General features: G+C 33.2%; 1 protein-coding gene across 1 annotated transcript in view; it reads left to right on the forward strand.

Annotated features, from left to right (window-relative positions):
* Positions 1-25,785, forward strand: part of Tnni3k (TNNI3 interacting kinase) — a 291,075-nt gene that overhangs the window by 63,528 nt on the left and 201,762 nt on the right. Inside the window, exon 6 of the mRNA XM_071617944.1 lies at positions 25,360-25,458. Within this exon, the coding sequence (XP_071474045.1) occupies positions 25,360-25,458 (99 nt within the window). The remainder of the gene's footprint in view (positions 1-25,359; positions 25,459-25,785) is intronic.

The following is a 25,785-nucleotide window of genomic DNA, read 5'->3' on the forward strand; positions in this document are numbered from 1 at the left end:
ATTCACAGATTAGGTACAAATGCACAAAGAAACTTGATTGCAGAGAGTTGATCTACTATGTCCTGAGATGAAGCCACTGTATGACTCTAGTGTGGCAGAGTGGCTCACTATGTTTTTGTCTTTGTTTTTTTGTTTTGTTTTATTCTTCCTGGACAGTCAGGAAAATTACATTTTCTGTCTCACAGTTTGGTGTAACCTCATGACTGAATACTCAGTGAAGAAATTTATATCATTTCCAGAACTCGCATCCGAGTACTCTATACCTGTCCTACATGTGGTTGGCTAGAATGAAGCCAGCTCTCAGCAAAACCATGGAAAAACATTAGTGAAGATAGTGGAGACTTCTAAGTGACTGTAAGGAGAGGGGTACAATGCTGGCCTGATTACCTCATGATTATTGGTAAATGAGGAAAAATATCACTTCTACTGGGTTTGATACAAACCAAATTTGTAAGTCTGTTTATTATAGCAGCTACTGTTATCCAATTAAAGTTACTAGTTATAATGATATAGTAATGAGATATAATAAAAGTAATAGAAAACTGAAGTAGAATATCTGATATTCACTCTCATGGGTCTGTGGAAGAAAGAAGAATCATGGAGAGATGAATTGTAAGTGGAACAAGAATGGAAAGAAGGTAGATATTGTATTTCTAGATTGTGTTTAAATGATGTGGTCAACTTTGTCATTGTCAGGCAGGCTGCAAATAGGTATTCTTTGATTGCCAGGTTAAAAGGAAAGGACTATAGATGTCTACTGTGGAACTCATTGGAAGCCAACTCACATAGATCTTGAATATCAGGATGTTTATTGAGGAACATGCTTTTATGGTCTGCACTTACAAGGAAAGGGAAAGAAGCAGGAATGAATTTAGTCAATCCTTTGGAGAGCTCTGAAGAGCTTTGCTGTCTGTTGTTGTCCTGGCTATATTCTCAGAATTTAGTAATACAATCTTCAGACACTATAATACCCTCTTATCTCAGGTGACCAGAACCTTGATTTAATTGATTATTTGAAAAAGTTGGTAAAAGAGAAAACTCATTAAAAATGCATGCCATAGATCAATATTTAGTTTTAATTAAGCATAGACACATGTTTATTTGTAACAAGATTAGAGTTTTTTCTTTAATTGTAAGACCACTCCCTATCCCAGGTAGGTGGATATTCTTTTGTTGGTTAAACAACACTTGGAATGGATCAACTACAGTTTATTTTAGTATATTTTAAATGAGTGAAGAAAAAACATAAAGATACTTTCAAAGGAATCTGTCAATACAATCTTGCTGCGTATTTTCTATATTTATATCTTCAATCTTTGACAGTTATCTTATTTAAACTTAATTTTAGGGAAAGAGCTGCTATATTTTTCCATTTATATCTTATTAGATTTCATTAATACTCAGAGAAATTGCATAAGTTAAATAAAAACTATAACATTATCAGATTTAGAAAGAAGTCTTACTGATCTTTGGAAATCATAAGGCCTAACCAGAGGAAAGATAATTCTAGAAAGATGCTATTAGCCACAAACATTTTTACAATGCATAGTCCAGTCTGTTTTGCTGTATAAGCAGCAAGTCATTTTGATAGTGGCTAAGTGAGCTCCTGCTGCAGATTTTATTATGCTGATTCAATTTGTTCCTAAGCAGATTGCTGACTTTGTAGAGCATCATGGGAAATCAACTCCTTCCTGTCTAGCCTATAGGGGCCCACATGCATCATTCTTCCATGACATTTCTTGCTCACTTACCTTCAGTGAAGAGGCATTCTCTTCTACATGGAGAGCAGTCAGGTGAAGTAACTTCTATCACTTTACTGTACTTTAGACTTGTTACTTACATACAAAGCACCTGTTCCTGAGGTAAACATTATTTATTTTAATAATAAGGATATCAAATGGTAAGTCATCTTATTGTTGGATAAGTTCATTATTTTTATTTTTATTTTTTGATAATCAACCTCTAGGTGCAAGGATCATTGTCTTTGAACTATGCGACTTGCAAAATTTAGAGCTGTTTAACATTTGAAAAAATATAACTTTTAATCATTATTTTTCATTCACATATGTGGAGCATTTTGGAGTCAGAGAGAGTTATACTAATAAGTTTTCCATTCTCATAACTAGACAAATTAATTCAGAACTTGTAGGCTTATAGCTGACAGGGAAAAAATCTATCATATACAATGGAGGTTTTTTAAAAATTACTATTGCTTAATTAGTTTCCTCCTTATTGAAAAAAAGACATTAGTCCAATTATAAGTCCCTTTGGTTCTAGTGAATTAGGATTAGATATGTTACACCCCTTATTTTTTTTCAAGAAAATTGCTAGAAATACATTATTAACATGGAAGAATATAATACCTGAAACATGACAAGCTTTTCTTTGCTCAGTAAACTCCCAGGGCACATTCTATGAAAGTATCAAGAACAGAAAATTGTTTTTAGTGTAATTAGGAAATGTCTGTCATCTGAACTAAATTTGAGGTCTTTTTGTTCTTGAGGACATTTTATCATGTAATGGAAGTGAGTTTTGCCACAGATCTGAAAATAAAATTTTGGTCTCTTTGAGTCTCTCCTTTAAACACTAAAAGTTTGTACCTAGAAACCCTCTTGTTTCTTATATGAAGATTTTTGCTAAATAACCTATTTATATTTTACATAAGTATTTGTTATGAAGGAATTTACAAACATTCTGGCCTAATCATGAGTAATTAACACTTAAGCTATAAATTTTTGTGTTATAACTCTCTAATTTTATAAAATTAATAGACTTTAAGTTTGATTACCTCTGTGATTTCTATTTCATATTGAATGTATTTAGCGTCTCTGAGTGTCTTGTTCTTTTGCTCTTTTAAATGATAAAGATACTCTGGGATATATAAATAATATATTTCTTGTGTTGAGAATACATATGTTTATTCACTCATTTATTTTTTAAATTTATGAAGCATATGACCATAAAAAAAAAGTCAGGAGGGAGGTGCAAATACAGAGAGATTGTGGAACCTCTTTCCTGGAGATTATTGAAAATAGGATAAATCACCATCATTCTCACTTATGATAAGCAAACAGGCCTGATGTTCTTCTGGCTTCTCAGTGATACTCTGCCCTGAGAGATGTCCAACAGTATTTGGCATGAGCTAGTTTATAAATGCACATGTATAAGATATAGGACTTGTCACAGAATGCTTTCATGGAATTGCAACATATGAGTTAAGGGAAACCCAAAAAGAAGCAAACTTTCTTATCCTGAGGTTATTTATGACTAATCTGGCCTTTGTAGCCTTACTAGAAGACAGTGAGATTTTACACATTCTCAATACAAAAACATGACAGAGAATGGAATTTAAATTATTAAGAGAGATTGGAAAAGGAGGTTGATTCTAATTGTTCTTGATTATTTTCTAATTGAAAAAATTTCTATGCCTACCTTTATAAAATGATCTTTTGGGCATTTCTAGCCTCATCATCAGGCTAAGGAGAGACCCTGGCATTTGGCTCTTTCAGTAATCAATCAAAAATCCAATATAGAGGAAATTATAAAATGAGTTAAGGATTAATTGTATATTTCCTGCAATTCTGTTACTATCTTTTCTATCACTCTCCCTGTGACCCTTACCCTAGTTTTTAACCTTTACCACACATTGGACCACCTGAACTTCCTTGAGAATGATCACTTCTGTGTTAGGACCAATCTGGCCCTTAGCAGATGGTATTCAAACAGACTCAGCCATATCTTACCCAGTCTATTCTTATGAAATTAAGACGGTTTCTGTGTCTTAAATCTTAGAGTCTGAGATTCCTCTGATCTTTATATATTTGAAATGTTTCTCACTTTTCTCTTGGATAGCACTTCTGTGTTCTTCTAAGCAAGATTCAAGATAGGCTTTGCCTCTTTGGGGAAGTTATTAACATCTTTCATCTAGTTCCTCCTCTCTGCCCTTTCACACTAGGTTTATCTCTGGCATATTTCACTACATTAATATCAAATATTTATTTCTCACCCTAGACACTAAACTCATTAAATACAGGGCCAGGTCTCTCTATATTTTGTTCTTTGCACAGAATAGGTATTCATTAGGCACTTGTTCATAAATGACTGACTCAATCTGAAGCCATTCTGGACTCATAATATCCTCATATGATTTCCAGATCTTGCCTTTTTTTTAGGGTTCTCCTTTCCTGTCTTTGGTCAGCCTTATTTCTAAGCCTGGAGCCTCAGCTTCTATGGCTTAGCAGAGTGTCCAAAGAACAATCATCTGCTTAGTAGGTGATATTTGCCTTTCTATATTTGGCCCTCAGGTTTGCCCCACTAGAGCTAGACTGGTTTTGCCTCTAAACATGACCCTGGGCATAACTTGAATCCTCTGCTTATCAGAGGATACTCCATCCATGTGAGAAGCTATTTTCTTTACCTTGTGTTTATGCTCTAACCCTATAGTTGAGGAATGAACAGTTAGTAAGATCTTTTATTTATTTTGTTCTTATACCACGTCATTTCTTCCTTACTTAATTTTACTGGGGCAGAAACTGAGCTCAGAAAGATTAGCTAATTTGTACCAAATCATTCATCTGTTAAGTATTTGAGTCTAAGTCCTAAACCAAGATGTCTCACTCCAAAGACTGAACTCCTAAACAACATTCTGTACAGCCCAAGAGAGGGTATCTTTGGAAAGATTATCTCATAAGAAAGTCCATTATTTATGGATATTCTTTAGTATAGTCATCCCTAAATATCCTTAGGACATTGGTTTAAAGACCTCACAAGTATATCAAAACCCATCAATGCTTAAGTACTTTATACAAAATGGCATGATATTTGCACATAATCTACATTTGTCCTCCTATAGCCTTTAAATCATCTCTAGATTATTTATAACTCCTAATACAATGTGAATGTTAATAAAATAGTTTTTATACTGTACTGTTTAGGCAATAATAACAAAGAAAAAAGTCTATGTATGGTTGATACAGAAAACTTTTTTCCAAATATTTTTGATCCTCAGTTGGTTGAATTTGTGGATGTGGAATTGAAGATAGACAGAGCAAGTTGTGTTTCCAAGTTTTAAATTTGGCCTTTTAAAGAATTTATATCCAAGATTCTCCATTGATATATTTTTTAAGAATTATAATTTCTGCCACATCTATTTTCATCTGTCCTTAGTGCAGACAGATATAGAATGTTAAATTAAAGGTACATTTAAGAGGAACTAGAAAAGCAAAAAAAAAAAAAGAAAGAAAAGAAAAGAAAGAATATGAAAATACCATAAAATTCCATAAAAAACACTTGTTTTTTCAAAACTGTTTAGAAAAGTGGGTTTTTTATTGTTTCTTGATTGATTCTGATTAGCATTGAAAGCCTTTTTTTAACATACTATAAAAAAGTGTTAAAATTACAACAAAGAAAATGCCTTTCTTTGTCATTTGTTTCTATCTTATTTTTAAAATATCATTTGTTTCAGCTGTTGTCTTGGGACCTGAAGATTTATGGTTCTACTTTCTTCTTTCTTCCGAAAATTTTACATTACTGCTCTACTTAAAGATTGGAGTAGTCAGTTTATTTCTTATCTTAACTGATCACGTAAGTGTAGGTCTTCATGGAAAAGTAGAAATCCTGGTTTACAACAGGGATAATTTCAAGACAGAAACAGCAGAGCCCTAAAACAAGCACAGGGTTATTCTAAGCAAGGGATCCTGTGCACTTGCATAGGTGGCACACCATGATATCACATGTGATTCAATGAACATTCCTGAAAGTATTCTTAGCAGGAAAATTATCAAACTCATAATGAGAATTGAAATAAATCCTCAAAATAATGAGAACTGAAATGTTTATAGAGATACATATGTAGATATCTATCTATCTATCTATCTATCTATCTATCTATCTATATATATTTATTTATAGATAGATAGATATAGATTCAAATTATCTTTGTTCTTCCTAATCAGATTACAGTTTGGAGGGGAAAGTATATTTTTTAAATAATAGTGATAAGACTTCATAGCCTCTTAAGTTTTACCTTATATGTTGTTAGAGGTCAGGAAAATTATTTCTGTTGCTCATAGTTTACATTTGACAAGTAGGTCAAAGGAAAGGGCAGTATGAAAGTTTTGTTTTAAATATCTATCTCACTTGATGCTTGTCTAATCATGAAAAAAAATCATAATTTTTTTCCTACTAAACTTCATGACTGGTGACCAAAATACAAACATATTGAAGGACAATACTGGAAAAAAATCTCAGTGGAAACTCTCTGTTATAGGAACATTTTATATATGTATATGTATGTATATATATACACATATTTATCTATATAGATATATACATGTGTATATATATGTGTATGTATATATACACACATACATATATACATATATATGTATAAATTACATGATATGCACACAGTTTGTTCATGAAATAAAATTGGGGTTTGTTTTAATAATGGAAATTTGTAACAGTGAAAAAAGTTCATACCAACAATTTTACAAGTATAGGAATTTTTAGAAGAGAAAAAGCAATCAGAAACAGTGAAGATTCCATTATTGGTCTAATTTGAATACTATTCCTATGACAGGTATTTAAAAACATTTCGCATTTTCAATAGCAAAGAGCCACTAGAGAATGAATAATACATTTAATATATATTTAAAATTTATCAAATGTTTCCAAACAATAAAATGTATATCTATTGTATATTTTAGTCAACCAATTAATGCCTACATTTGTGTATTACACTGAGAGGGGCTTGGTAAACTAGACTGAGGCTTGATTTGGTAATTTCTGTAGTTTTGGTCTTCTCCATGTGTTTATGACAAAAATAACTGAGTTTTAGGTTTTTTCTCTTTTAATTGGATTTGTAAGAAAACAAGGTAGCTTGCTCCATTATTATTGGTTTCCTAGAGGCAATTTTGCAACTATGATTATAAATACACTTCTATTATCAAGTCTTATTTCCCAAAAGACAGGGAAAAAATCCATCTCTGTTCTCCCTTGTGTGAGATTCATAGTTTCTGGCAATATGTAAACTTTAAGAGTTCATGTTCCCTGTTTAGACTTTATAAAGCTTATCTTGACTTTCTAGAAGTTTTCTATTGTATTATATATATTTTTCTTCAAGGAATTTATATTTTAGAAGATATAAAATTGACCATCGAACAACAAATAAAGTCAGTAAACTTTTATTAGCATATATACACAAAGACATAGGAAAGTTGTGGTAGAAGTTAAAATAAGTATAAAATGCAGCTGTAAATGTCATGTAGGAGCTAGCAATCCATTAAAGAAATCAAAATTTGGAACATAATAATATTAATTATTTCTTTCTTTAACTCAGTTATTAAACAAATGTCTCTTGAACAACTAACAGGTTCCCAAAACTGTCTTCAATGCTGATAATTCAATGATGATTTCTAGCCTAATGGAGCTTATGGTCTAGTGGAGAAGACAGACCATCAAATATTGACACAAGCAAACATAAAATCATCACAATATGACAAAATTAGTTCACTATGTTCCTATTTCTAAAAGACAGTGATTTCCTCTCCCTTCTTATGCCCTTTCCCTTTTAGTCTGTTCTGATAAGGTAGGCAGAGAGAGACTTACAATGTATCACTCCTTCCTACTCTAGTGCTCCAAAGACTTCCTATACTATTCAGAGCATAAGTATTCGTTTCCTTCCTTGACTTAACTCCCATGCTTATTTATTTCTCTTCAACCTTAAATTCCTCAAACATGCTAGGCTTGCTTTCTGCATGAACCTTTCTACTGTTCTTTTTTCAGCTCCAGAAAGTCAGAAGGTCATAAAACTTTACTTTTTTCCCCTGCAAAAACAAACAAAAAATCACCTTACTTTCTTAAGGTCCTCGCCCAAATGGAATTTTCTCAATGAAGCCTTCTTAGATTATTCAATTTTAACTTAAAACATGAAATTGTTCATAATCTCTAAACTTTTCCCTCCTTTTTGCTCCAGCACCAAATATTATAACACAGTATAACATTTATTTTGTTTGCTTTACAATGTCTCCTGTGCTAAAATGTAAGCTCCACCAAGATAGAGACTTTGTTGGTGTTTTTCCCCCCTTCTCGGTTGCTAGCACAGGGTCTGCCTGGCACATAGTAGATACACAATTGATATTTGCTGAATGAGCATATCTATAATCAGATTTGTAGAGAATTTCTGAGAAATTGATAATTTAGCTGAAAACTCAAGAAGATAAATGGATATAAATTAAGTAAAGGGAGAAAGAAATAATAGTGATAGTAGCAGCATCAGTAACAATTACCTTTAGTGCTTAGTATGTGTTTAGTGGCAAACATATATTGACTCCTATACTAGTCAGCTTTCCATTGCTGTGATGAAGTACCTGAGAAAATCAACATGAAGGAGGAAAGATTTATTTTGGCTCATGGTTTCGGTACATAGTAACTTAGCTCCACTGTTTTATTCTGTGGAAAGGCAAGGGCATCATGGTGGGGAGCACATGATAGGGGCAAAAATACTCACCTCATGGTGGCCAGGAAGTAGAGAAAGGGGAAGGGGAGGATTGAATCCATGAAGCAGAGAGGTTCGGAAGGGAAAGAGGAGAATAGGCACAAAATAGACCCTTCAAGGGCATTCCTCCAAGATCTTACTTATTCTCATTAGACCCTGCTTCTTAAAATTTCCTCCTTCTCCCAATAACTCATGAAGCCCTGAATCCATCAGTGGGTTAGTCCTTTAATTGGGTTAAAGTATTCATAATCTAATCATCTGTCAAAATCCCCACCACTGAATACTGCTGCACTAAGGACCAAGTGTTCATTGTGTGAACTTTTGTGGGACCTTGAGATTCAAATCATAAGTACTCAAAATCCTTAAAAACAACCTTCACTTGGCAGAAAAGCTGAAGTACAGAGAGAGCTTTCAAGAAGAGGAAATGGTGTGTCAAAGCTTTCTGGATAGAATAAGTACATTGAGGAGATTGTAAAAAAAAAAAAAAAAAATCTGCAATTAGAGCTGAGAGAGCTAGGAATGTGATAGAAAAAAAGCCTAGAGAGAAATATCTGGGCATAGGTGACCAAAGGGACTTGCTTGCAGCATGTTCTGGTTTATTCCTTTCATTCTGGAATAATTAAACAAACCCTCTTTTGCTCTCAAAATTTCTCTGTATTAGTTGACAAAGTGAATTAATAAATTCTGCCTCTCATCTCTGAGAAGTGAGAAGATATGAAGAAGTAGGGATGTGATCCGAGTTTTTTTTCCTAAAAAAGAACTCTGGCTATGATTTTAAAACTAAATTTAATAGGAGGAATTACACAGTGAGCTTTATTAGCAGGCAATAATCTCTGATGTTTTCTTTCTTTTTTTTAAAGAGAGAGAGAGAATTTTTTAATATTTATTTCCTTTAGTTTTCAGTGGACACAACATCTTTGTTTGTATGTGGTGCTGAGGATCGAACCCGGGCCGCACGCATGCCAGGCGGGCGCGCTACCGCTTGAGCCACATCCCCAGCCCTCTGATGTTTTCTTAAGCATGGGTTGTAGTAGCAAAGATAAAGGGAGAGGAACATATTTGAAAAATATTTAGAAGGTAAAATCTAATTATAGTGATGATGCATTATGTATGAGAGAAGAAGATAATGATACAGTGACTCCTAGGTTTCTAATTTTAGTAACTGGATAAAGGCTTTGTGGTTTACCATGAAGGGGAACAATGAACAAAGACCATGTATGAATGTGTGCGTATGATGGGGCCATGAAGGGTTGAAGATCAATAAATGTAAAAATATAAAATATTAGTTATGTGATAAAGTATCAAATGTGATGTTTAGTCCAAAAGTAGTATTCCAGTGTTTGGCTGTGTCACAGTGTTTACCTATCAGCTATTGGACATTTGGGTTGTTTCTAGTTGTTAGGAATTTACAAATAAAGATGCAGTGAAGATTTCTGTAAAAGCCTTTGTATGGACATATGCTTTGATTTTTCCTGGGCAAATATCTAAGAGTAGTATGGCTGGATGATTTGGTAGGATTATGTATAAATTATTAATAACTTGCATAATACTTCCAAAATGATTATACTGTTTTACATTTCCATTAACAGAGTATAAGAATTCCAGTTTCTCCATTTCCTTATTAATACTTTATATGTTTAATCTTGATTTTAACCATTCTTATAGGTACACAGAGGTATTTAATTGTAGTTTTAATTTATATTCCTTTAATAGTCAATGAGTTCAATATCTTTTTGCAGCTTTTCATGCACTTATTTGCCATTTACATGTCTTTGTTTATCTCCTTCTATGGAGAGTTTGTTCAGTTCTATTGATCATATTATTACTTGACTGAAAAGGCTTTTATATTATTTTGTGTTTAGAAGATATTTTTATCTAGCTATGGAATTCAAAATTATGGATTTTTTTCTTTCAGTACTTTAAAGCTGTTATTCCATTTTCTTGCCACTTAAGTTATTTCTGACAAGAATTCTTCTGTATCCATTATTTTTGTCCTCTGGACATATGTGTTTTTATTCTGGCTACTTTTTTTTATTACAATGATCTTGGCAATTCATACATTTGAATCAATTGGGGTATAATTTCTCATTTTTCTGATTGTACAGATTGCAGAATCACTTTGGTCATACAGTCACCTATATACATACAACAATCATAATTTCTATTCTATTCTGGTGCCCTTCCTATTCTCCCTTCCCCTCCCCTCCCCTCCCATCACTTCTCTCTATCCAATATAATGTGACACACTTGTTTTTTCTTTTTCTCCTCACAACATCATACATGTATTCTGTGTAACGATGAGGTTCTCCTCCCATCTTCCGCGCAACTCCCCTTCTCCCTCCTTTTCCCTCCCACCTCTCTTCTCTATTTAGTGGTAATCTTCTTCTCATGCTCTTCCTCCCTATCCCATTTTGACACCCCCCTTATATCAGAGAAGGCATTCGGCATTTGTTTTTTAGGGATTGGCTAACTTCACTTAGCATAATCTGCTCTAATGCCATCCATTTACCTGCAAATGCCATGATCTTGTTATTTTTTAGTGCTGAGTAATATTCCATTGTGTATAAATGCCACATTTTTTTAATCCATTTATCTATTGAAGGGCATCTAGGTTGGTTCCACAGTCTAGCTATTGTGAATTGTGCTGCTATAAACATTGATGTGGCTGTGTCCCTGTAGTATGCTCTTTTTAGGACTTTTGGGTATAGTCCGAGAAGGGGAAGAGCTGGGTCAAATGGTGGTTCCATTCCCAGCTTTCCAAAGAATCTCCATACTGCTTTCCAAATTGGTTGCACCAATTTGCAGTCCCACCAGCAATGCATGAATGTACCTTTCCCCCCGCTCCTCACCAGCACTTATTGTTGTTTGACTTCATAATGGCTGCCATTCTTATTGGAGTGAGATGATATCTTAGAGTAGTTTTAATTTGCATTTCTCTGATTGCTAGAGATGGTGAGCATTTTTTCATGTATTTGTTGATTGGCCCATTTGTTGATTGGGTTTTTTGTTTTTTTGTTGTTTAACTTTTTGAGTTCTTTGTATACTCTAGAGATTAGAGTTCTATCTGATGTGTGAGGGGTAAAAAATTTGTTCCCAGGATGTAGGCTCCCTATTCACCTCTGGCTACTTTTAAGATTTTCTCTTTGCCCGCTGATTTTGAGCAATTTAATGATGGTCTGGTGATGATTTATAGTTTTTCTTTTCTTGTCCATTTTGTTTGGGGTTTATAGACTATCTTTAATCAGAGAGTTTGTGTTTTTCATTAACTTTGGCAAATTTTCTACCCTCTAATTATATGTGTATTATGTTTTTTGATGTTATCCAAAGTCTCATTGATATTAGTTTTTAATATTTATTTTTTGTTCTTATTATACATGATAATAGAATGTATTTTGGAATACTGTACATATATGAAGAATAATTTCTCACTCTTTCAGTTGTATATGATGTAGAATTACATTGATCATGCAATCACATATGCATATAGGATAATAATGGCTGATACATTCTACTGTCCTTTCTATTCCCCTCCCCCTCCCTTCCTTTCATTCCACTTTTTCTAATCTAAAGTACTTCTATTCTTCCCTACCTTCATCCCCTTCCTGTGAGTTAGCATCTGCATACCATTATATGAATTCAGATTTTGGTTTTGGAGGATTGGCTTATTTCACTTACCATGATATTCTCCAGGTCCATCCATTTACTGGAATTCAGATCCTACCCCAATGTAGTGAAAACTTGGGCTATATTTTTCTTCTTTTTGGTGCAGGGTCACTGTTCTAGTACCTAAGCCTTTGATTCACTTTGAGTTGATTTTTGTCCAGGGTGAGAGATAGAGGTTTAGTTTCATTTTGCTACATATGGATTTCCAATTTTGCCAGCACTATTTGTTGAATAGGCTATCTTTTCTCCAGTGAATGTTTTTGGCACCCTTGTCTAGTATGAGATAACCATATTTATGTGGGTTTGTCTCGGTATCCTCTATTCTGAACCATTAGTCTATAAGTCTATTTTGGTGCCAATGCCATGAATTTTTGTTACAATAGCTCTGTAGTATAATTTAACATCTGGTATTATGATGCCTCCTACTTTACTTTTCTTGCTAAAGTTTGCTTTAGCTATTCTGGTCTCTTATTTTTCCAAATAAATTCATGATTGCTTTTCCTATATGTATGAAGAATGTCACTGGGAGTTTAATAGGAGGAATTGCCTTAAATCTGTGTAATGCTTTGGGTAGTATGGCCATTTTGACAATATTAATTCTGCCTACCCAGAAGTATGGGAGATCTTTCCACCTTCTTCAATTTCTTTCTTTAGTGTTCTCTAGTTTTCATTGTACAGGGCTTTCACCTCTTTTGTTAAATTGATTCCCAGGTACTTTATTTATTTATTTATTTTTGAGGCTATTGTGTATGAGGTAGTTTTCCTAATTTCTCTCTCAGTGGATTCATCACTGATGTATAGAAATGTCTTTGATTAATGGGTGTTGATTTTATATCCTGTTACTTTGCTGACATAATTTATTAGTTCTTAAACTTTTCTGGTGGAATGTTTGGGATCTTCTAGATGCAGAATCATGTTATCAGCAAATAGTGATAGTTTGAGTTCTTCTTTACCTATTTGTGTCCCTTTAATTTATTTCTTTTGTTTAATTGCTCTGGAAAAACACTATTTATTTACTTTTATTGTGCTTTTTTCTTTGATCTGTAAGATATTTATAAGTGTGCAGTTTAATTTTGAAGTCGTTGAGACATGGGAGTGGGAGTTCTATGTATCTTAAGATGATTGATTTCTAATGTAATAAATAATGCAGGAAATAGTCTGCATAATTTCACATTTTTAAAATTTCTCCAATCTCATTTTATGACAGAATATATTCTATCTTTATTAATGTTCTACTTGTCATTATTATGTATAGTTCTCTAAATAACAAGCAGGTAAAAGTGGCTGATAATGTTGTTAAGCCTTCTATATCATTACTCCTTCCAGCAAAGTGAAGGGGCTTAAAATTTCAAATATAATTGTGGGTTTGTCTTTCTAGTTTTATTAATTTTTACTTCATGTATTTTGAAATTTTGTTATTAGGTACATACACATTTAGGATTGTTATAATTTCTTGAAGAAGTTACCCTATTATGGTTATGAAATGTTCCCCTTTATCTCTGAAAATACTTTTCTTGAAATTTATTTTATATTATAACTCTATTTCAGATTTTTCATGCTTATTTTCCCCTTCTTTTGCTTTTACCTATTGGTTTGTATTGATATTTAAAGTGTGACATATGTATAGATCATATAGTTATTGTTTGCTTTTTATACATGTTGAACATTTATACCTTTTAATTACAATGTCTAGTTCATTTAAATTAATTACTGATATTATTGGAAAAAGCAGAATACCTGACATGAATGAAAACCAGGTAAATGCTAGGTTTGATGATATAATATTTTGGAAACCAGGTTGAATAGTTCTACTGCCAGGCTCAGAGAGAAGATTGTTGGAATCCATTTGTTGCAATTGTTCCTTCTCTCATTTATCATATGGTGCACAGCAACAGATTAATTTTATTGTTTGTTAGCACTTTTTATTTTGCAAATAACAATTATATATATGTATATATACATACATATATGTGTGTGTATGTGCATGTATGTGTGTGTATATATATATAGAGAGAGAGAGATTGTGTGTGTGTGTGTATGTGTGTATATATATATATATATATATAGATAGATAGATAGATAGATAGATATATTTATGTACGGCGAGAGAGAGAGAGAGAGAGAGGGAGGGAACACCATAGGCAATCTCTTGGTATCCCATTATGGCTTTGATGTGAAGTTCTCTAACAACAAATAGTGCTAGGCATTTTTTCATATACTTGTTTGCTATTTGCTATTTGATTATCCTCTTCAGTGAAATAGCCATTTATGTGTTTTGTTAATTTTTAATTGTAATATTTGCAGATTGTTCAGTTTTCCAGTCTTTGTATATTTTGTAAATATGTGTATTGCAGATATTTTTTCAAGTCCATGAATTGCTCCTTTATAAATTATTTGTTGACTAAAATTTTTTTTAAATGACTTTGAAGTATATTTTAAGAAATGGTAGAATTTGTCAAGCATATGCTTTATTTTGGGTACTAACTACCAATCTGTAAATTTGATTAATTTTTCATATCTGATTAGAACTTCTACTTCAAGTCCCATGCTTATACCCCTTCTATAGCTTTCTCTGTCTTTCCAAGACAAAATTTAGAAATTTTTATTTTCTTTGTATTTTTTTCTTTTTTCTTTTTATTTGTTTTAATTAGTCATACATGACAGTAGAATGCATTTATGCACTTTGATATATCATACATAGATGGGATATATTTTATCTCATTTTTTTCTGAATGTACATGTTGCAGAGTCAATTTGGTCATGAAGTCACATATACACATACAGTAATAATGTCTGTTTCATTCTACTATCTTTCCTATCCCCTTAACCCCTCCATATCTTAAAAGTATAAACAAAAACAAATAACTTTTTTCCTCCAAATTTTATATATGAAGACCAAATAATTTTAAAAGAATAGAGTTGGAAATGACATTTTCCAGATACGAAACCTGTATGTGTTAATCCACAGAGCATACACAAATAGTATATGTCCAGGATTCAGATAAATAAAAACAGAAGTTGTCCAGAATTCGAATAAATGAAAAATGATGAAAACATGGACCAATGGATAGAAATGAAGAATCAAAAGAATAATACATGCCCAAGAGAACACAAGACACTATGTTTGAACTGGGTGTTAAAGAATGATCAAATCCATGAATAATTTATGTCATTGCTGTTTTGTTTCATTTCTTCTGCTAATCTATGTATTGTTATTGGTCAAGTAATTTATCTTTGACCTTCAGAACCTAGCAATACTTAGAATACTAAGGTGTTCAAAAAAAGTGTGTTGATTTGAATAGTTCTTCTTCTTTAATATTCAAAAACATAAATTAAGCAACTAGTTCCATGCAACAGTCAGTTCTGACCTGGATGTTTTCAATAATAAATCAAGCAGCATGATAGTGTATTAGTTATCCACTGCTACATTAAAAATTGCACTAAAGTTTTGTGGCTTATAAAACAAACATTTTTTATCTTGAAGTTTTGTTTGTTTGTTTTAGTTCAAGTATATCAGTGTCGCTTAGCTGGGTCCTCTGGTTTCAGTTCTTTGACAAGGCTGCGAAGTGTCAGGGGATCTGTAGCCATCTCAGTGACTGATAGGAAGATAATTCACTTTCATGCTCACTCATGTAGATGTTGGCAGGCTTTAGGTCCTCTCTGGCTCTTATCCAAAGACATCAATTGTGCCATGTGCTCCTATCCATAGGATAATTCACCAGAAAGCATCTGGCTTCCCTTAGAGAGAGTGGGGGAGAGATAAAGAAAATGCAAGGGGGATGAAGTCACAATCTTTTTAAACCTAATATTGCAAGTGGCATTCCATAACTTTTGCCACATTTCAATCATTAAAAATGAGTCATTATGCCAAACCAATGTTCAAAGGAACTGTTTGTCCTCACAATAGCCCATGTCACTAATATTTTACCAAAGACACTAGCAAATATATACACAGACAAATTCATAGAGAGATTATGTGTTATAGCTAGATGACAGGGGAAGCTCCTACCCCAGGAGACTTAGCAATAATATTGTATGTGTATTTTTTGCCCCATCTTTTCTTAGGAACAAGGAGGAGGAAGAAAGTAGATATGTGGCAATTCTATTCTTCGTCAATTAACACCTGTCTTCTGTAGAATGATAATTTCTTGTAGGCATTGTCTCAATGTCTAGGGTTCCAGTGATACTTCTGAGGTCAAATAGGGAGCAAGAAAGGTATATTAGGCCCATGCCTTATACAACTAGGTACTACCCAAACCAGTTCTATCATAGTACTTATTCTGAGTTCTAACTTAATTGAATAAAAGTTCTCAAATCTGTTAGAAATGTTTGAAAAACTGGGATCCTAGAACAATGATTTTGACTACAGCAGTAAAACAGCACAGTGATTAGGCATGTGGGCCCTAGAGCAAGCCTGCCAAGGGTTGTTTGTATCCAGATTTGCTAGCCAGGCGAAGGGATTTAGAAGTCTGGGATTGAGTCCCATCCACACTTATATGTTGGCTTTTCTGTTTCTGAAGCCAAAAGTACTTGAATGTATTGATACTGTGCCTCTTTTTACTGTCATTCCTAGCATCTATATGACAGACCTGCATATACCTGAGCATTGTTTAATATATCCAATGGAATGGTTAAATACATTTACCACTATTATGCCTACTCTTTTCTATCTTGATAATAGGTCTCTCACTAAATGATATAAGATCTTAATTTTAATAAACTCCTTCTCTATAAAGAAAATAATCTGGAACTGATTTCTATACCTGTCGACACAGTGTATCATAATCAGTTTAAATATTTTTACAACTGGTGGATATACTAATTTGATTATGTCACTTCTTCTAGAACTTTTGCAGACCAAAATTTTTAATTTTATTTTTAAATAAAGAGACTGTAGGCTACAATTGATTACCCACACCTATTATCCTAAAATGAATTAAGGTATTATCTTGCAGTACATCAAGTAATAAGTTTTCTGACTTTAATTAATAAGGAAGCTCAAAAAAGAGAGTAGTAAATATTCCATACATGTATTTGTGAAAGTAGTAACCCCTGAACCTGAGATTTCATTGTTCATGGTGTCTTTTTTGTTTTTAAACACCAGCTGTTGGAAATTCTTTAATCACTGATTTGATTTTTAAGAGGATTCTTATTACTAAGCCTCATCTCAGATGCAAAGTCTTTGTTCCTTCTGCTGTTCTATTAGTTGACTCCACCTCACCTCTAGAGTATAATTTTGAATTTGATTTTTTGAGTGGAGGCAAATCGCTTTTGTTTTCAAATGCTTTGGCAGAAGAGCTTCTTTTGTGAAAATAGAGGAACAGGCGACTTGGGATGGGGAAGAAAAGTCTTGAGAAAACTGGCGGTTGGGTGTTATGTGAATTCCTCTGCTATTGTGATATTCAGGCTGTGTGCAGTGTGGAGGGAATGTCAGTGGGAGGGAGAATAACTTGTACTCCAATTTTTGTGTCTTAACAATTGCAATATAGTGAAAAATATGGGGACTGTAGCAATCTATCTAAATAAGTCTCATAAGAAAAAAATTGTGGCTTTTGAAATGCGTAGAACATTATGTGTTCATAACAGTAAACACTGAAAGCCTGTATTCTCAGCCAGGGATTTTAAAATAAGACCTTCACATAAGGAAATGATGGCAAGGGGAATATATATCTAAGGAAGCAAATAGCACAGCAAGATGATGTTTAACTGGAAGGCTCGTAAAATTTTGCCCCTCTTAAAAATATCTCTCCTGTGGACTAACATGATAGGCATTCCTTGTTCTCTTCTTCCTCCTTAGATAATTCTTCTCTCTCCTTGTTTGGCTCTCTTTCTTCCCCCTTTTAAACTATAAATATTCTATAATATGTTCTTTACTTTAATGTAATCATGTTATTTCCTGGTTTCAGTTATTGTCTCTGACACCTTGTCCTGGTTCTACTTCTCACTCTTTATCAATCAGCTTTTTTAAAAGTATTTTTTTAGTTATAGTTGGACATAATATCATTATTTTATTTATTTATTTTTATGTAGTGCTGAGGATTGAACCCAGCGCCTCGCACATGCTAGACAAGTGCTCCACTGAGCCACAACCCAGCCCCTATCCATCAGCTTTTATCCTTATATCATCATCACTTCCAGAGACGTGATGCTAAATTTAATAAGTGGAGAGTGTTGGATACATTCATTCATTCACACACACACACACACACACACACAACACACAATTGTTCTGTAAACTTTATTTATGCACTTAGGAATATGAAGCTTCTCATTAGCTTCTTTGATAATAGAATTTATCTAATCATTTTTGGAGTAATTTTAAAGACAAAATTAATTTTAACATGAGATAATTAGAAAGAGATCCTATAAGAAAACCTCATCTCTGTGACAGCCTGAAGAAAGTATTTTTCAATAAGTTTTTATACTTAAATGCTCAATTTAAGATATTTATACTTAAATGCTCAATTTAAGATATTTCAGATAAAAAAATTTATAAAAATATTCAGCTGATGTCATAAGTGAAAAACTCTGTACCTGCAAGACAGCAAGTTCTTACCAAATATTTGTAGTGAATGTCAAGGATTGACATCATTTTCTATTTTTAAAGATGTACATATATTTTTATATTTAATGTTATATATAAGTATTATACATAATGTGTAAATATTATATATATTTAATGTAGAAAAGTCAAAAGAATGGCTTAGTAACTCTGAAGCAAATAGCAAATTCTACCATCTAAATGTTTCTAAGTAATATAATATGACTTCAATACAAATAGTTAAGCAATGATTGTAGCTTTAATTGACACATAATTTTGTCCATTCATTTGAAAATTTCAGAATTTTATTCAAGCACTAATTGAGTGATTGTTTCCAATAGAAACAGCTTGTGGTGTTGGATAAAAGCACAGTGAAATGCCAGAAGGAATTGGAAAAAAATAGTTATTACAAGTGATTAATTGGACAGACAGAACTGTAGGTGATGTTTTCTTACTTTGTAAATTCAAGAAGTACAAAGTGTTATTGCTGTGCTAATCTCTCCTTATAGCCTTTCTCTTTTATGACCATCACTTGTCTCCTTATCTCTCTGTATCTCTTCTCCTCCCTCGTTCTCCCACAATGCTCCCACCATCTTAATACTTCTAAAACCTATTATCAGTCTATAGGTCACTACTACTAACTCAGCTCATTTTATTATTATCTCTCCATGAGAGTGGCTGTAAACTCTATCCCTATGCTAATAGGAGTCCAGAGATTTGGGCATGCATGTTTACAATGTCCCTTTCATCAGATACTCACTTACCTCAACAGGTAGCCTAATGCCTAGGTGTCTGAACCATGACTAAGTGTCCCTCTCACAGGAAAATTGTTCATATTGGCAGATCCCAATGTGGCTCTTTTTTGAACTATGTCCAGTTAATTTTAACCAAGATATCCATTTTCTGACTGAGAAAGAAATTAGATTAAATTATTCAGTCAGATTAAACATAAAGGAGGCAATGTAACAAAACACATGAAATAATAGAAGTAGTTTATTGCTTACAGAACCAAGAGGGAAGAGAGCACTATATTTAATAGGACACATGGGAAGCTAGGAACTGTCTGGAACATACATGCTGACTGAGAGGGACATGGAAACCTGTGGGAAAAACCATTATTGGGGATCACAGTGTTACCCAAGCTAGCTTCTTAAGGGAAGTTCTTACTGATAGGTTTGAAAAAGTGGCACTAGTTGTGGAGTCTATGACTGAGAGGTGATCACTGCTACCTGTCTTCTGCTCAGTTCATGTGAAGTGTAGGCATCCAAGGGACAAGTCAAGTAGGGTATACCAAGCTGTTCTGTAGGGAGGGGGTCATCAGGAAGTAAATGTATATGGAAGGCATCTGAATCTACCTCATTGAGGAACAGGAGAAATTCAGAGAATTAGAAACTGCCAACCCTATTGTGGTAAGATAAAGTCCAACTTTTATTCTAAATGGATCACAAAGCAACATAAAATTATAAAAATTCACCACAGATCAAAGAGCATCCACAGGGATGGGCGATTAGGAAGACTTGATGTTGTTTTCCAGGGAAATTTCACCAGAGTAGTGAGTTCCTAGGACAGATTGCAGTAGAAGAAAGTGAGAGAAACTGTGGACATAGGTGTAGAGAACTCTTAAAAGAAGATTGTGAAGTTTCAGAAAGAAGGCAATAATTCGAAGGGATATGGATTGAGAACTGATTATTGTTAGAACTGGAAATAACTGGAAAAATACCAAATAAAAACCAACTTCCATATTAATATCACTGGAATCATTGTGAAGTGATGAGACATAGGCTTTAGAGAACAGTGTTTTTGTTTGTTTGTTTGTTTGTTTTTTAAGCTTGGCTAAGACAGATTTTTCATTAAATGAAAATGAGTTTTGTTACAGTAGAGTCTTATTGTTCTACTCTCACTGTATCTCAATAATAAAGGTTAGATACAGGATTACAGAAGAGAAAATTGTGACTATGAATCTTAAGGAAAACAAGCATAGTACAAGCATGAATTTGAAGATTCCAAATAAGTAATAGGAAGTGAAATATCACTTAAGTAAAGAAAAATTTCATTTTGAAGTGTAGATGTTTTATGAAAGTTTACTAGGTACAAGACACTATATTTGATTTTGGCAATTTCAATTGAGATTGTCATTTTATTTTGTCTAGATTTTACCTCATTCCACCTTCTCTATCATGGGGCATTTAGTTCTTCTGTATGTGGTCATTCTTTTCTCTTTCATTCCTGCACAATGACTTTTATAGGATAAAAGATAAAGGAGGGATATAAATAAGACAAAGTCAAATTGAGTCAAAGTCATACTGTAGGAAAAATATGCAGCAAGAACAATGAAGGTCTTTGCTTTTATAGTCATTATATTTAGAGCCTCTGGGATTTTGAATAATAAGATCTGTTTTAGTTAGAAGGATTAAATTCCAGTGTCTCCCAGGTAGAAACCCTTTTAATTGGAGTTAAAATTTCTTATACTTTGAAACAACTTAGAACACTAAAAAAATAAATTTCATATAATAATGATAATTATGCTGCAAAGATAATATGTTTAGACATTCAAGGAAAGAGGGGATTCATAGAATGAAATATTTTCAGAAAGTTTTCCTGAAGAACATGGGAACTGAGCTTGGCCTAGAGACTAGGTATAAAACTTGCAGAAAAAGAGAAGGCAAGACTCTAGGAAGAGGGAGTAGAATGTGCAAATGTGTTACAACCTGGAAATTGAAGGAAAATCACTCAGATATTTTCTGGATATGGATTGAGAACTGATTATTGTTAGAACTAGAAATATTTTATATATACATATACAATATGTATATATAAATATGTATGTTGATTATACATATCTAAGCATAATATAGTTCATATCTTAAAACTGTTAATCATATTAAGGTATTCTTTCTGTGATAAAATGTGCTTCTAGTTTATGATTTTAATAGTACTTTTGTTGTTTATTGAGAAATAAATTAAGACCACATATTCTCTCAAAAGTTTTGAAACAACAGAATATAAACCCTACAAAAAGCTTAATTAAACAATGTATTTCAAACTCAACTCACAGTTCCTGGCATGGAGCAAGCACTTATGAATTGCTGAAGGTTAATTTGAAATTTGTTCAATAAATGTTTACCAAATTGAATTAAAGTTTGTATCACATAATTTGTATTTAAATTCCCTTATGCCTGGTGGTAAATATATATCTGCCAATTTTTCACTTTATTATAAACATAGTTTATTTCAAAGATTATTTGATACTTATCATATACTTACTACACCAGTGAGTAAATGAATTCTGTCTGTGACTTCATGGGGTTTCATATAGTAAAAAGAGTGTGAACTTCTTTTACCAACATATTTTAGGTTCTGGAGTAAGGGTAGCATTGGTAATATGATTTAATAGAATTTCTTTAAATCTGTTTATATGAGTACATCACCTTAACCTATCTAACAGGTATATTTTTACATCAAATACAATATATTTCCATGAAGAGTTTTGGGAAACAGCTGGGCATGGTGGTGCATACCTGTAATCCCAGCTGCTGGGGAGGCTGAGATGGGAGGATCATGAGTTCAAATGCAGTCTCAGTAATGGCAAGGTGCTAAGCAACTCAGTGAGACCCTGTCTCTAAATAAAATACAAAATAGAGCTGCGGATGTGACTCAGTAGTCAAGAGCCCTTGGGTTCAATCCCCAGTACCAAAAAAAAAAAAAGAAAAAGAAAGAAAAAAAGAAGTTCTGGGAGAACTCTTAATGACTCCCCATAATGACTCCAAACTCATAGAAATTAATAAGTACATTCTACTCATATAAATAAAATCATATAATTACAATGTACTTTGCTCTTAATGGTTAAATATTTCCTTGAATTTTAAAAACAATTTTTTATAAAAAGCCTACAGTTCAATAATGACGCTATGTGGTTTCATTAAAACTTACATTTTGACAGTTTCTCAGAAGGCCAACACTTCATAATTAATGGATGTTCAGTCCAAAAGTTGACCTTCTGAGTGACTGCATTAGTGCAAACTTAGGAGGGAATTTTTTTTACTTTTGACTATTTATTGAAACTTCAGAGTTTTTATATTTTAGAATGAAAGTAAGTTATGGAACCATGCCTAAGAAATTTGCTTTATATGTTAACATTTGAGGGTCCTTTTTACAATGAAAATTCATGCTGTCTATTTTATGCTAAATTTAAAATAAGAGAAATTGTAAAAAGCTTTCTCTTCTTGATCCTTAGTGTCCTCCTTTCAAGGTTTCTGAGATTGAACTCCTGGGCATAGTAAGCCTTAGATTCTAGACACTTGTTATAAATGGCTCTGGCAGTCATTTTCAAGCTGAATCTACAGAGCCTCTATAGACAGATGGCTTCCTCCTATCTGGGATTGAGTTGGTTCTTTTACTTAAAGGTTCTTTTGCTTAAAGGTTAGCATTAATGAGAGCATATTCACAGTCTAATGAAAATAAATTTTGAAGTCAAACAGATGTGGACTTGAATTCTAGTTCTCCCGCTTATTAGCTCTTTGACCTCAAATATGTTAATAGCCTCCCTGAAGCTCAGTTTCTTCACCTTTAAATTGGGAGAAGAGCATCTATCTTTACGGGTTTTGATATGAAAGAGAGTACACTCTAATACCATTGATGAATTAAGTTCAATGACAGACACATGCTATTGCCTCCATAAATGTTTATGATTATGTTGTCATTACTTAGCAATATCTGGATATAAGCAAAAACACTATTCTGAGAATGTATAGAAGCCTGTACACCTGTTTATCTGTTTAGACTCACCAACAATTTCAGATGTTCCACGAGAATTCCTTGTCCTTTTTATAAAATAGCAGTATTAGTTCAAACATGCACAATAAATTTTATTTAATAGAAAATAAATAAGTAACTAAATAAAGGAGCTATTTAAAACTGCAGAGTACTCAAACAAAATGAGAGGCAAGAAACTGAAGAGTCACTTTTCTGGTGACAGTGACTTTCCCTGTGACCTTGAGAAAATTCCTAATGCCTTTGATTTTCATTGTCTACCTCTTTAAAATACAAGGGCACAATATGTAATATATATGGCCACACTCTGAAGGGATATGATTCATACAAATAAGGAAATTTGACTTAGGATATTTGCTTAGAGGAACAGAAAAGGTGATAAGACATATGTCACTTGAGCTTAGGTCCCCTCTCTGTTTTCTCTTCTAACAGACTCTTGAAAATTTTATCAAATGTATATCATTTTACCAACTGAAGAAGAGTACATCAGGAAAGTCTTATAGAAAATGAACATATCTGAAGGAAGCAATCCAATCTGTTGTCCAGAAAAGAAGGTCTTTGAGAAAAGAAACCTAAAAACTGACAAATTTGTTGTGAAGGATACCCTTAAGTATGCCACATAGGCATATTGAATAATTTTTGTTAGAGAAAACTGAGAAATAGAATAAAATGAGTCTCTGATCTCCTCCTGTTTGCCTAAGAATAGGACATAAATTTGTAAAGTTCTCTCTCCTCCCATGTCTACCAGGATGAACAGAAGTTAATCTCACACCAGAGAAAACTGCAGACCCTTTAAACCAGAGAAAGCTTAGGTCCCAGCTCCTAAGCTACATAATCAACATGACAAAAACTGACCCTTATATTCTACTAGTTTTCCTATATATTTACCTTCCTTCAATTTACTACCCCTACTAGCTCAGGATTGTTTTCCGTTGTCTTGTTTTTCTGCAAAATTTACTGCACTTTTGTTAAGATGCTATATAAATAACTACCACTTTGAGTTACTCATTACTGATTGCTCTTATCTGTGTCGATAATGTACTTGTTAATAAACTTCTATTTGTTTTTTTTCTTGTTAATCTGTGTTTTGTCAGTTTAATATATAGGGCCAAGTCAATGAACCTGATAGGTAAAGAAAAAATATTTTTTTCCTCCTCTAAAAAAATTGCTAATTCATGGATTTCCATGAAGACAGTTGGCCAAGGGTTCCTGGTGGTATTTTTCACTGACTTATTCTTTCTTTCATTTATTCAACAAATGTCTCTTGATTACTATTTCTAAGGCAAAATGTTAGAGTAAGTTAAAGATCTAACATATAGTCTGTCTTTCAAGAGTCTGCTCTTTAGTAGGGATAATAAGACATGTATATCAGTGAAAAATGTTCTAAATGACATGAATTAAAGTTATACGTGAATTACAAGGAAGAAAGCTTTCATTTCAACCAAACAGATGTCAATGAAAGGAAGGAAATCTTGGAGGAGATGGCATTTTGACATTTTAGCCAGGATTTAAACATCTGTAGATAGGGCAGAAGGGAATTTCTGCCTGACAAAATAATGTGAGCAGCACCTCAAGGAGTAGAAAATAAGTGGCAATTGACTATACATTTGACTACAAAATTGTGTTTATGAAAGAGTGTAATGGGTGATATATTAAAAAAGAATATCATCAGATTGAGTGGAACTTATGTGTCATATGAAGAGGCTTAGTCTTTATTTTCTAGATAGAAGCAAGGAGGCATTGAAAGTTTGGTGGAAGGGAGATGGAAGAAAAGGTTGTGTTTCAGGATGAGAGGCCTAATTAACAGTTATGCACATGGTTTGTGAACTAAATTTTGAGTAATAGATCCCCCAAAGAGGTCCCTAATCAAGATCTCTTTCTTGTCCAGGCTGCTGATGTGTTATTGCAACATGGTGCTAATGTCAATGTTCAAGATGCAGTTTTTTTCACTCCATTGCACATTGCAGCATACTACGGGCATGAACAGGTAAGTCTGGCTGCAAAACTTTCAAAGACTGGGGTTCTGTTCCAATGTACCAGACTTTTGTTCAACTGTCCTATCACTAAAGATAGGCTATTTAAGATATTTGCTGAATGTTTTTTTTTTTTTGCCATAATCTCATGAGCTCCATTCTTGAAGAGCCTATAGACCCATATGAACATTACAGCTGTCATAATATTCATTTTTACTGACAGTCTTAGTCACAGAGGAGGTAGTAGGGTGCTTTGGTAAGTGTGCAGCCACAGGAATCAGTAAGCCTCAATCAAAAAGTGCCTACTTTGCCTTATGACCCATTCATTGGTTATGATCTTC

This window comes from Marmota flaviventris, chromosome 10 (assembly GCF_047511675.1).
Source record: "Marmota flaviventris isolate mMarFla1 chromosome 10, mMarFla1.hap1, whole genome shotgun sequence".
NCBI classification, from domain to species: domain Eukaryota; kingdom Metazoa; phylum Chordata; class Mammalia; order Rodentia; family Sciuridae; genus Marmota; species Marmota flaviventris.